The sequence below is a fragment of the Pinus tabuliformis genome, chromosome 3_2 (genome assembly GCF_031772625.1).
Source record: "Pinus tabuliformis cultivar Carrire ecotype Pingquan chromosome 3_2, CPIR1, whole genome shotgun sequence".
Taxonomy (NCBI): domain Eukaryota; kingdom Viridiplantae; phylum Streptophyta; class Pinopsida; order Pinales; family Pinaceae; genus Pinus; species Pinus tabuliformis.
Window position 1 is genome coordinate 209,608,640 of NC_142302.1, and position 12,688 is coordinate 209,621,327.

At 38.7% G+C, this 12,688-nt stretch overlaps 1 protein-coding gene and 1 pseudogene across 1 annotated transcript; both read left to right on the forward strand.

Moving 5' to 3' along the window:
- Positions 1-2,823: 2,823 nt before the first annotated feature.
- Positions 2,824-3,432, forward strand: LOC149180485 (replication protein A 70 kDa DNA-binding subunit E pseudogene; annotated as a pseudogene).
- A 5,509-nt stretch (positions 3,433-8,941) lies between these two features.
- LOC149180486 (uncharacterized) lies at positions 8,942-9,715 on the forward strand. Its single transcript, XM_089413888.1, has one exon. The coding sequence runs from the start codon at positions 8,942-8,944 to the stop codon at positions 9,713-9,715; it is 774 nt and encodes a 257-aa protein (XP_089270014.1).
- The last annotated feature ends 2,973 nt before the right edge of the window (positions 9,716-12,688 follow it).

Here is a 12,688-nt window from a genome sequence, read left to right on the forward strand (position 1 = left end):
TATTGATACCTTATATTTATGCTTAGGAATTAACAAATATGTGAACATTTTGTATTCAAGACAGACCTTGATACATAATTTGGCAATCGCAATCAAATTGCAAGTGTGTTGATCTGATGCAACCTATAATTTTTATTTCTTAAAATGCAGGCTTCCTACAACAATTGAAGAAATTCCCCTCAATTGGGTGACTATTAAACATGGAATTATCTTTGAGCTTTAAACTTCGCAAGCTCAAAATCGAACTCTTGATTGGCTTATCGGGAGATTGACATATCGTAGTATTGGTGAGGAACCATATTGGAGTATCATTATCAGGGTTTTTTAAATGTGTCTCAAAACGAAAACCTTGATATCCATTATCTTTGATATGCGGGAATGGAGACAATGACGTGGAATGTGGGTCCTTTAATCCGACTATTGATTATCATATGTTTTATGCCCTAGCCACTTTATAATATACATTTATTGAAAAGAGCCACATTAATATGATGGATCAGACTTTGGGTTTCATAGATTTCCAAAAGGATTCTTCTAATGTCAAAGTCTCAATGCCCAAAAGCTCAAATATATATTTAATCAATATGGCACATTGTTTAATGATTAAGGCTTAAAACCTATGCACACATCTTGGTCTCAGGGGGTACTTTATTCATTAATCTAATTAATGGACCGACTATGTGCATTTATTCTCACTTTATTCTCACTCGCACGAAGATCATATGTTTTATGCCCTAGCCACTTTATAATATACATTTATTGAAAAGAGCCACATTAATATGATGGATCAGACTTTGGGTTTCAGAGATTTCCAAAAGGATTCTTCTGATGTCAAAGTCTCAATGCCCAAAAGCTTTGATATATATTTAATCAATATGCCACATTGTTTAATGATTAAGGCTTAAATTCGATGCACACATCTTGGTCTCGGGGGCTATTTTATTCATTAATCTAATTAATGGACCGACTATGTGCATTTATTCTCACTTTATTCTCGCTCACACGAAGATCTTTATCATTATCTCTATCATTAGTAGCACCAAGCTCTATGTCATCTATCATTACTCTCATTTATTGCTCCCTCTGCTTAGTTGGTGGAGGGGCATGTGCTTTATTTAACCTCTTCACCTCGATCTATTATGCTGCTTTTCAAGTTGCAATTTTTATTGCTGCCCTGTTATTGTTGTTGTTGCACGTCTTACTGTTGCTGCCTTCGCACGCATACCTATCCCGGAATTCCATTAACAAGCAGGTGAGAATCGAGAACTTATTAACCATATCGCCTTGTAAAATCAGATGCCAAGTATCAATGTTTTCATGCTGCATATATAGATTTTTTTTGTATGTTTCTACTGTAAGAAGAATATATGCATTGTCGGGACGTGCAGAACAGTGGAGTGTGGAGTTTCTGGAACGTCATATATAGAGAGGCACTTTTCTATGATTAAACATCTCATGATTGATTTCCCCTTACCTTTCAATGTTAGCGGCAATCTAAATTGTGAATCATTCTTCTTTCATTTGCTTGCATATATGGTAATCCAATGAGCGAGAGATCGTTGTCTAATTGATTTATCCTTCCCTTTCATTGTTAGCAACATTTCACTCACTTTCACCTTTAAGGACACCTCCTTTCCTCCTCATCATGGACCCTACCTTGACAGCGAATTCCATCACTTTGTTGCTAGCTAGCTCTACAACGATCCAACCATCGCTCTAAGTAGTTGAATTCGACCTTCTTCCTTTGACAAAGACATCATCCCAACGCTACCGCATTTCCTTCTTCGACAGTACCTCTCAACATAGAACTTTGCTTCTATCTGCTTACAATGCCCATGTCGTCTCTCATAGCCTGTAGTTGGGGTCGATTATCATTCCCAAAGAAGCCACTTGCACACTTTTGCAAAATTATGCATATGTTCACACTCTTCACTGCATCCTTTATGTTTTTCATTTCCTTCCCTCTCTTCGCCACTGACATTCCAACTATTGTCGCATTGCTTTCCTCTTTTTTTCCTTCATTTCGGGACTATAAAAGTTCTTGAATGTCATGCAACTTTGATTGGGGACCCGACCCTTCTTCAAATTGTACAACCGTCCACATCCCAAGAAGGCTCTTCAACGTCACACGACCCCTGCTCCCATACTCTTGCTTCGACACAGGGTTGTGCTTCATCATCAACTCAATTTTCCTCTGTTGTGCCTGCTTCCATGCCATTCATGGTGCTAAGCCCCTACCATAAACATTGGTCAATCCAGGGTAGGGTGCTTACAAAAAAACCCTTCGCTCGTACAACAATGCTCAAGCCACAAGAAAGGTTTTATGCCATTCATGGCGCTAAGCCCCTACCATAAACATTGGTTGATCCAGGGTAGGGTGCTTATAAAAAAACCCTTCGCTCGTACAACAATGCTTGAGCCTCGAGAAAGGTTTTTGGATTTGACCTCATTGATTGTGCCAATGATGCAATCCATCTCTCTATCTTCGTTGAGTTAGCAGATTCCTTGCATGAACTTGTCCAAATTAGGTAGATTTACATGGTTTCAAATGGGACAGTAAAACCAACAAACACAAATTACAACCATATCAATAGAAAATGGTAAGTCTTCCTCTCTGCAAGTTCCACTGTTGAACCTTGTTTGGATGATCTTCCGATAATTCCTTTCCACCATTTCTGTTTCGAATCTATAAGTGAAATCAGATCTGCAAACCTCGGCTCAATTGTGGACATCATTGGCGTGGTGAGGTCCACTTCTCCAACCTCCACCATTTGTCGAAGAGATGGGTCTGAAACACCTAGAAAAACTCTCAGCTTGGAAGACATGTCTGGGTATAGTATCGACATCACCCTATGGGGCGAGCATTGCCACACTGTAGGCAAGGAACTCATTGAACTCGACTCTTCTGGTGCTTCAACTGTGCTTGCAATCAAAGGGGGCCGCATAGCTGAATTTAATGGAAGAACTGTAGGGACTATCTCCACCAACAACCTCCTGCTAGATCCCGACATTCTAGAGACTCACCAGCTTCAGTCATGGTTTCATGAAAAATGTTGCTTGGGTTCTTCACCATCATTAAGTAAAAATTTCTTCAGGTCTTCCAAGCGAGCCCACCCACAACGTACAATTGCCGACCTCATAGACTTGCATCCCCTCAGAAAAGCAGCATGGTTCTCTGTTCGTGGAACCATCACCTCTATTGACATGCAAGATTTCTACTTCCTTGCATGCCCTCTCTCATATGATGGCATCCAATGCATTAAAAAAGTTGTCAACCACTCAAATGGAATGTGGCACTACACAAAATGTGGTGGGGACTTCCCGGAATGTGACTATCGCTATGTGCTAAAATTTGAAATGCATGACCACACAAGCCTACTGAAAAATGTCACAGCTTTTGATGATGTTGCAACTGAACTCATGAGTGTCTAAGAAAAATACTTTTTCATACTCTCCACTGATCCTGGTGCTATCCACGAGCTTCGTTCAAGGGTTTCATGCTGTCATTTCCTCTTCACACTGTCTGTAAAAACATATAACTTCAATGGTGTCGACTGCTTGAAGCTTGTACTAATCAATTCAGAGGAAATCAATTATGGCTCTGCATGTTCCCTTGTCCTTGAGGATATCAAAAAAATGTCTATTGCTTCAGTTGTTCGCCGCCTTTGAAACTCCCTTTTCTTCCCCCATGTCAGACTGAAATGTAAACAACAACTTCTATATGCTTCCCCGTTCATTCTCATTCCCCCTCTCCCCCTCCCCACCCTCTTATTTTGTTCACCATGATTATACTTCTCTCCTCTATGTATATACACCTATGTTACATGTTGCAGCTTCCACCTTTAGATAATGCTGCATCTTTTACCTTTAAATATAATATATATGCTCTTTTGTTCTTCCTTCTAAACAAGGTAGTATATTTGCATCATTTTAAAGTATGTTTTGTGCAATTAAATACAAACATTGACTTATTAAAAAATATTGTTGTTTCTTTACCTTACATCTATTTGATCTTTAGTTATGTTGCACCTTGGATCTTTATACTTCTTGCCTTGGATGTACACACTCTTTCCCGATTTGCAGCAATAAAAAATAAAATAAAATATAATCGATATTTTCTTATCTCACATCTTGCATCTTTATACTTCTTGCCTTGTGCATGTCTTCATGTCACACAACTAATATGTGGATGTGCACACTCTTTTCCAAAAAAAAAAAAAAAAAATCAATACTATGTCGATGTACACACTCTTTCACAATTTGAAAAAAAACACACACACACACACAAATAAACACTCGCTCCTATTTCCTTCCCTTTTGAATTTAGATTTCTTCCCTCCCCTTCCATTAAACACTCTTCCTCCTACAAACACTCCTCCATGTACTCTTTATTTGCGCTCAATACTACTCTCTCTCATCTCCTTTATTCACTAATATTCGTATCCCCGTGTTTGTATCACGATGGACATCCCAGAGTCTTCTGGAAACCCCTTAAGAAATGTTCACAGGAGACTCCTCTATGCACAAAAATAAAGACACCTACAACAAAAAAACAACTTCTATATGCTTCTCCGTTCATTCTCATTTCTTCCCCTACCACCCTCTTCTTTTGTTCACTTCATCATTCTATTTCTCTCCTCTATGTATATACACCTATGTTACATGTTGCAGCTTCCACCTTTAGATAATACCACATCTTTTACCTTTAAATATAATATATATGCTCTTTTGTTCTTCCTTCTAAACAAGGTAGTATATTTGCATCCTTTTAAAGTGTGTTTTGTACAATTAAATACAAACACTGACTTGTTAGAAAAGGTTGTTGTTTCGTTACCTTAAATCTATTTGATCTTTAGTTATGTTGCACCTTGGATCTTTATACTTCTTGCCTTGGATGTACACACTCTTTCCCGATTTGCAATATATATATATATATATATATAGAGAGAGAGAGAGAGAGAGAGAGAGAGATATAGATATCTATATATATATATATATATATCGATCTTTACTTATCTCACATCTTGCATCTTTATACTTCTTGCCTTGTGCATATCTTCATGTCACACAACTAATATGTGGATGTGCACACTCTTTCTCACTTCCCAAAGAAAAAAAAAAACAAATACTATGTGGACGTACACACTCTTTTACAAATTGCAACAAAAAAAACAGAAATAAACATTTGCTCCTATTTTCTTCCCTTTTGAATTTAGATTTCTTCCCTCCCCTTCCATTAAAATTTTTTCCTCCTACAAACACTCCTCCATGTACTCTTTCTTTGCGCTCAATACTACTCTCTCTCATATCCTGTATTCACTAATATTTGTGTCCCCATGCTTGTATCAAAATGGACATGCCAGAGTCTTTTGGAAACCACTCAAGAAATGTTCGTAGGAGACTCCTCTATGCACAGAATAAAGACAACTTGCAACAAACAAAGACATCTCAAATATAAAGCTAGTTTAAACCCCTAAGCCTTTCAAGCTATACCCCTGTAGGATGTTTCTCTTCCCCAAGATCTCCAAACTTCGCTTGCAAACTCGTCTCCTTCAACATTCCCTACTCCCAATCTACCTTCCCTTCAAATTCCTCCATTCATTTCCACTTCTTCCCCATCTACATCGCACATCCCACCATCAACCCATGCTTATTCACCCTCCCATCCCCATAATTTATTCAACCATGCCCTTAACCATGCACACCATCGATTTCATGAAAGGATAGATGACCTCTCTCCCTTGCATGTATGCTCCATATGCATGGAATCATACCCAAATATGAAAACAAGATTCTTGCATGGTAACATCTGTTGCTCCCGATGTGCAACTACAAAGTCCACCCACCCCTTGCAAACACCATGGACCCTGGCAACCAACTGTTTTTCCTTGCTGCTCTAACACAAATAGAGGAAATGCTCATAGCGCGTGTCAACCCAATCTTACAAGTCACCCATGCATGAGGTGGGCAGTACAAGTACATTGGTCATACTATTTGTTTCCCCCAAGACATAAATGATATTTCCAACATCTTGCCACACTTGGTTTCCAAATTGGACATTGTAGTTGTTATTAGACATGGATCTGACCACAAAACATCTGATCTCATTGTAAGCAGGACACGCATTGTTGCAGTTTTGGAGTACAAACTAGTCCATGATCCCTACTACAAGGATGTCCATGTGGACCAAGCTATAATATCTGCCTTGCCGAATCACCCTACCGATATCTCCTCTCCTTCGTCACATCACCCCCTCCTCTCCTGAACCAAGACTTGCCTTCCCCGCTTTCAATGATGACATTCCTGCAGAGCCCACCCCAACAAACCTCCAACCATCCTCTTTGTATAAGCACTCCCAAATTCCCATACTGAACTTGAAGAAATATGCAACTACCTACACTTTACCCATCATAATTCCACTACTTCACTTTCCTATCCCTCCGTTTCCCTCTTCGCTATTAACGAATACACCACAGAAGGCCTCTTTATTATGGCCTTCCCCACACTCTTCCCCATAGGAGTTACCATGATTGGTCAACCACACCTTAGAAAATTTGAAATGCAATAATATGCTTTGCACCTCATGTGCTACTATAATAACCGTTTTGGCTAGCATCCAAGGTTTCAGTATTACTTGTACAATCCTATGTTGCGGCATCATAGTCAGGCAACGGTTGTTGTTTTTGTGAAAAGAAACCTTGAAGAGGGCTTGCCAATGACAATTGCATACCTTCATGCACACCTCCATGACATGCCTAATTCCATGCTTCCTAACCAAATTATGCGCTTCGGGTCGGGCCTTATGGGGACACGCTCATTCTAGAACAAATGTAGAGGTGAACTCACTAATATGATCACACAAATAGATAGCCCTGCTTTCTTCTTCACCCTCAATGCAACTGACAGCGAATGGCATGACCTGCTCATGGTCATGCCTGGCATCTCCCCCCTGGATTCATCACATTTGTCTCGATGGAGATTCCACAATATAATCAAGAATCCACATCTTACATCACATTACATTCATTATCGATTCACAGTCTTCCTCGAAGAGGTCTTGCAAAAAGGTTTCCATGCAAAGGACTTCTAGTGCAGGTTTTTGTCTAACCATCCTTCTCCTCTTTGTTTTTTTCCTAGATGTACACTCGCCTCACAAATTTTCCTTTCTCATATTTGTAGGTATGAGTGGCAACATAGGGGCTCCACACACATACATGGTTTCCTTTGGCTGGAAAACACACTTGATATGGACAACCTCGATTGGCATGGCCAAGCCACAATTGATAGAGCAAAGTCCTACTTCAATCAACGCATTTATGCTTGGAATCCTCGGCATGTTGAACAATGTGAACCTTATGTATACCGCTCTACAGAGCATGACCCATGCATCCTCCCATCATCATTGATATTTGCATCCTCTCGTATTCAGGACTGCGAGGACCTTGTTAATTGCGTTCAACGACATACAAAATGCCACCCCTCTTCACAAAAAAGGTCCTACCCTTGTTTTCCGCTATGGAGTTCCATGGGATTTGCATCCCACATCTTCTTTGATGTTTGATGACAATGTACGAAAGAAATATGTCCCCACTCATAATGACGACAGGTTAAATGTACACAACTCTGGCATGTTCTCCATGTGGAGAGCAAACATCTTCTGCCAACCAGTTTTGTCTCGCCATGTTGTTCTCCACTACATCTCAAAGTATGCAGCAAAGTTAGTGACAATATCAGAAAGCTATTGCAAAACGTTGTCATGTGTCTCGCAGGCTATCCACCCCGAAGCACCTATTGTTATTGTTGTCTGAGAAATCTTAACAGAAACAATTGCCGATAGGGACATCGGTGTACAAGAAACATGCCACATGCTATAAAAACATCCCATTTCACTTTGTAGCCGCTCATTTGTTTCCCTCAATGTTAGTCAAACTATTTTTAGACGTGTTTCTCATGGTCTAGGTGCCCCCTTCCCAACGCCACCCTTAATTGTAGCATACATGGATAGACCTCCTTCACTTGAAACACTAACTCTTCTCGAGGCTACATGCTCCTCGTCCTTCTCTACTTGTCGAAAACATAACCAATGGAAACAAATAAACGCTTCCAATATTTTTCATGTCCTCTCTTGATATGCCTCGATCCCTTCTCCTGTTGATGCATGCTACACTTCTTTCTATTGGAGCGAACTACTTCTATACTTCCCTTTCTGCACACTCCCATAAGACATTGCATCCACTGTTGAAGCAATCATTTCACATTGGGAATAAAAAAGAAATGTGTATGTTGCATGGCACGTTAATTGTGCCCCTAAAGACCCCCTTTCCCCTTGGTCTAATGGCACCTACATTAATGCTATGTCGAACCCCCCTGAATCCGTAGACATGGATGAATGACAATTCCTTTCTCAACTACACTTTGGAAACAACATGGAAATTGATGACCTTGACATGCTTGGCCATCGCGACTTTGAATCAAACAAGAACTGGGCTTATACTACTACCCCTTCCACTTTGCAAGAGACAACCATACATTTCATAGACTTCGGTCGCTCATCCGCCCAAATCCATTCTAGCCCCTCTCCAGTTCCTTGCTCCCTGCCTCACTATTTCCCACCAAACAAGTTGCTTTCAACATTTTCCTTGCCCATTTTAGGACCACTTCCTCCATTCCTCCACTTAGAATGCTCATCCAAAGTACTGTTGGCACGAAGAATTCTCACTTAATTGATTGCCTAAAAGATACATTCCTTGTTGAATCTACTCCCAATTCAAGCCCATTGCTCCTACTCGCTCCAACAGGTGTTGCAACATTTAACATAAAGGTGCTTACAATCCATTCTTCCCTTCGCATTCCTTTAGTTTCAATGCATCCTCTTGAGGGCCAACCACTTCTACATCTCCAAGAGAAACTTTGTCATGTCAAATACATTTTAATTGATGAAATGAGCTTTATTGGGCCTAAACTTCTTTCACACATAAACGATTGTTTAAGGGAGGTATTTCCTTCGTATCAAAATGTGCCTTTCGACAATTGGTTTATCATACTTGTTGGTGATCTTGGCCAACTACCTCCTATGAAGGACATCCCCATGTATGTCGACACATCACACGACAATGCCCTTTGGCGCAACTTTGACATGGTCGTCACACTATCTACCATCTTTCGTCAACAAGGGACTGACCCTGTTCAAGTTGCATTCCGCCAATTTCTCACGAATCTCAGGAATGAAACACCAACTATGGAGGACTGGAACCTTCTCATGTCAAGGAAAAATTCCTTTTTGTCAAGCGATGAGCAACAGGATTTCAACAATGCAATGCACCTATATCCAACCAACCTAGTTGTCACATTGCATAACAAACAAATGCTAAAAAAATTGAACATGCCAATTGCACAATGCTACGCAGAGAAAATGAACCACCATCCTATTGGTACACACGAAGAAGATGAACAATTGGATGCAAAAGTTCTTATTTGCAATGAACAACAAGTTTTCCTCACATGCAACTTGTGGGTTGAAGCAGGTCTTGTCAACGGAGCACTTGGAAAAGTAGTTTCCATTTTCTATGCACCTGGATCAAAACCCCCTGAATTGTCATCCTTTGTTGTAGTTGAATTCTTCCAATACAAAGCCCTGTCATGGGATACCTTCAACCCATCTTATGTTCCACTTCCCCCAATAGCGCGAGGGTCTCGCAGGCAAATTCCCCTTTGAATGGCATGGGGCTTGACAATACATAAATCGCAAGGCATGACATTACCAAAGACGAAAATGGACATTGGCAACATAGACTGACAAGGTTTAACATTCACTGCCATCTCTAGAGTTAGAACCTTGCCTGATCTTTGCATCTCTCCACCATTTACCTTTAGCTGCTACTCCTGCATGCAAGACAATGCTTACGTCAAATGTAGGCAACAAGAGGAATCCATGTTAGCATTAAATTCTTTACAACCAAGTACAGTCTGATCGTTGTTCTAGTCCCTTCTGATTCCCTTTCAGTAAGCATAATTTTGATTTGATTTCAATATACTTGCTTTCTTTTACAAATATTTGTTGCAAAACTCACTTGAAATTTCAATATTTTTCCTCTTTCTCAAATAATTAAAATCTTATTCCTCCACAATTGCTATCCGTGTAGTGGTTTTTCATTTCATCAATGTTTTACACTCTCCTTTACTTGTACTAATAATATTATGATTATGATTTCCACTTATGGCATTCAAATAATTCAACAACTCTTGTTTTTCCCCTTTTGCAGACTATCAAGATGGATAGTGAGTACCTGTCCCTACTATATGGATACTGTAAAGAGATACATGCCGAGAAACTTGCTCTTCTTGACATAAGGGCCAGACACCTTCCACGCCTGGTCTTCCTTCTCCATCGTCTACAACCAACTATTAACCTTCTCAATAAGCTGAAGGCCTTCCTGCAATGCATTGTACATATTCATCAAAGAGAATGTAAAAAACTTTGGATGGATTGGTAGTCCCACAATTATCATATTCGTATTTTTGTAGATACAGAATGGTGTTGTCGTTGCCATTGCTCACAATGTATATATGAATAGCAGTGGACGCAAAATATTGCACTTTTCTTTGTACCTGTTCTGTCACCAGCATTTATGCAATTTTATTTGCACCTCTCCCTCTATTTTAGTACATGTCAAAAAAATATATCTGGAACTCAAACAACCAATTTTATAAGCTTCTTAATATTATAAATGGATAATCCTTCATTCTGCTAATTTGAATATCAAGTCATAACTTCTTTCAATTTAATAAGGCCTACTATTATTGTTAAACCTTTAAATTGAAGGCTCATTATTAAAAGCAAAGGCATATATTCATCATGTCTTCACAGTTTCGCCTGTTATACTTGTCTCTCTCTAACTGGTTTTATATTCATTTCAATTAAATACTCTTTCCAAGTTTGTTATAGTACTGTTACATGTTCATTGCAAGTTCATTATACTATTGTTACAGGCTCCTTTGTTGTATTTGATTCGATTCTCAATCATTTCACTGTTATTTGATCGTTCCTATAAACTTCTGGAAAGTGACTATTATAAGGTTCTCAGGCTATTTGTTGTGGTTTTCCTTTGTGATTGGTTTCTAATATTTCACTGGGGGGTGGGGTTCGAATGGTCGAATGGGCTAGGAGGTTGGATAGTCGCAACACGAATTCCCAAGAATTCCATACACCACAAAATTCCAAGAACTTTCTAACAAGATACTTGCTAAATAACCCCAATACTGAAGCAAACACTTTAATTTCTTACCAACTTTGATATAATATATTTGTTATATTTTTCTTTTCAAATAGCATTCTAGTAAGACTTTGCATTTAATTGAGGGGGCGTGAATTTGACATATTTAAGACCCCATGTTACTTTGCATTCCATATGCCTTTACATTCAAGTTATGTTACAACAATCTAATTTAATTTCCAGAGAACAAAAATGAAATTAAATTGAATAATTATCTTTCCTGAAAACAACAGAGTAATTCTCTGAGGATTTCTTGAGTCCATTGGTTTTTTTTCTAGAATGGAACATCTGAATTTTAGGATTATTGCCTTCCACATTAGCCAATTCCCCCTATTCGCGTTCCTTTGCACCTCTGTGTGCAAATACACCGAAGGAATAAAAGATTTGGAAATACTATATGCACAAATACAGCCCCCTCATAAGGTCTGCATAAATTTTCATTTATGGTCAAATATGTTTAAAAAATCACCATTTACGATCTAATATGTTTAAAAAAAAACAACAAACAATCTTTAGAAGTTAAAATTTCAGTAGTCGATGTGACCAACATTTTAAAACTCTGATTCAATTCAAATACTCTCAAAATGCTTGACAAAAAAGACTGAAAATTGCTCTAAACAAGATTTCCAACGATATGTGGAAGTAAAAAAATGGACTCTTGGATCAAAATATATGGTCTGGTGAAGTTTCAAGGATTGAAGCCTTAGGAAGGAAAGAATATCGGAGATCGCATATAGCAGGTCCAGAATATCGAAGATCACATATCGGAGGTCCGAAGATATTGACGGTTGCAATATCGGAGCATTAGGCATATCGGCACGTCACAACATTAGAACTTCTTAAGGTGACAACCTTTAAAAAATTGTGATATGCATAATGTGTCGTGTTATGGTAAAAACACAATCCCATCGCCCTTCCCCTCCGCCACCCACTTTGCATTTATTTGAGGGGACGTGAATTTGACATATTTAAGATCCCATGTTACTTTGCATTCCATATGACTTTACATTTAAGTTATGTTACAACAATCTAATTTAATTTTGAGAGAACAAAAATGAAATGAAATTGAATAATTATCTTTCTTGAAAACAAGAGAGTAATTCTTTGAGGAGTTCTTGCGTCCATTGATTTTTTTCTAGAATGGAACAACGGAATTTTAGGATTATTGTCCTCCAAATTAGCCATTCCCTCTATCTGCATTCCTTTGCACCTCTGTGTGCAAATACACCAAAGGAATAAAAGATTTGGAAACATTATATGCACAAATATAGCCCCCTCATAAGGTCTGCATAAATTTTCATTTATGGTCAAATATGTTTAAAAAATCATCATTTACATTCTAATATGTTTAAAAATAATAATAAACAAACTTTAGAAGTTCAAATTTTAGTAGTCGATGCTGTTAGGATATTCCG

Coding starts and splice junctions, on each gene's coding strand:
- LOC149180486 (XM_089413888.1), top strand. CDS start 8,942: ATGAGCTTTATTGGGCCTAAACTTCTTTCACACATAAACGATTGTTTA.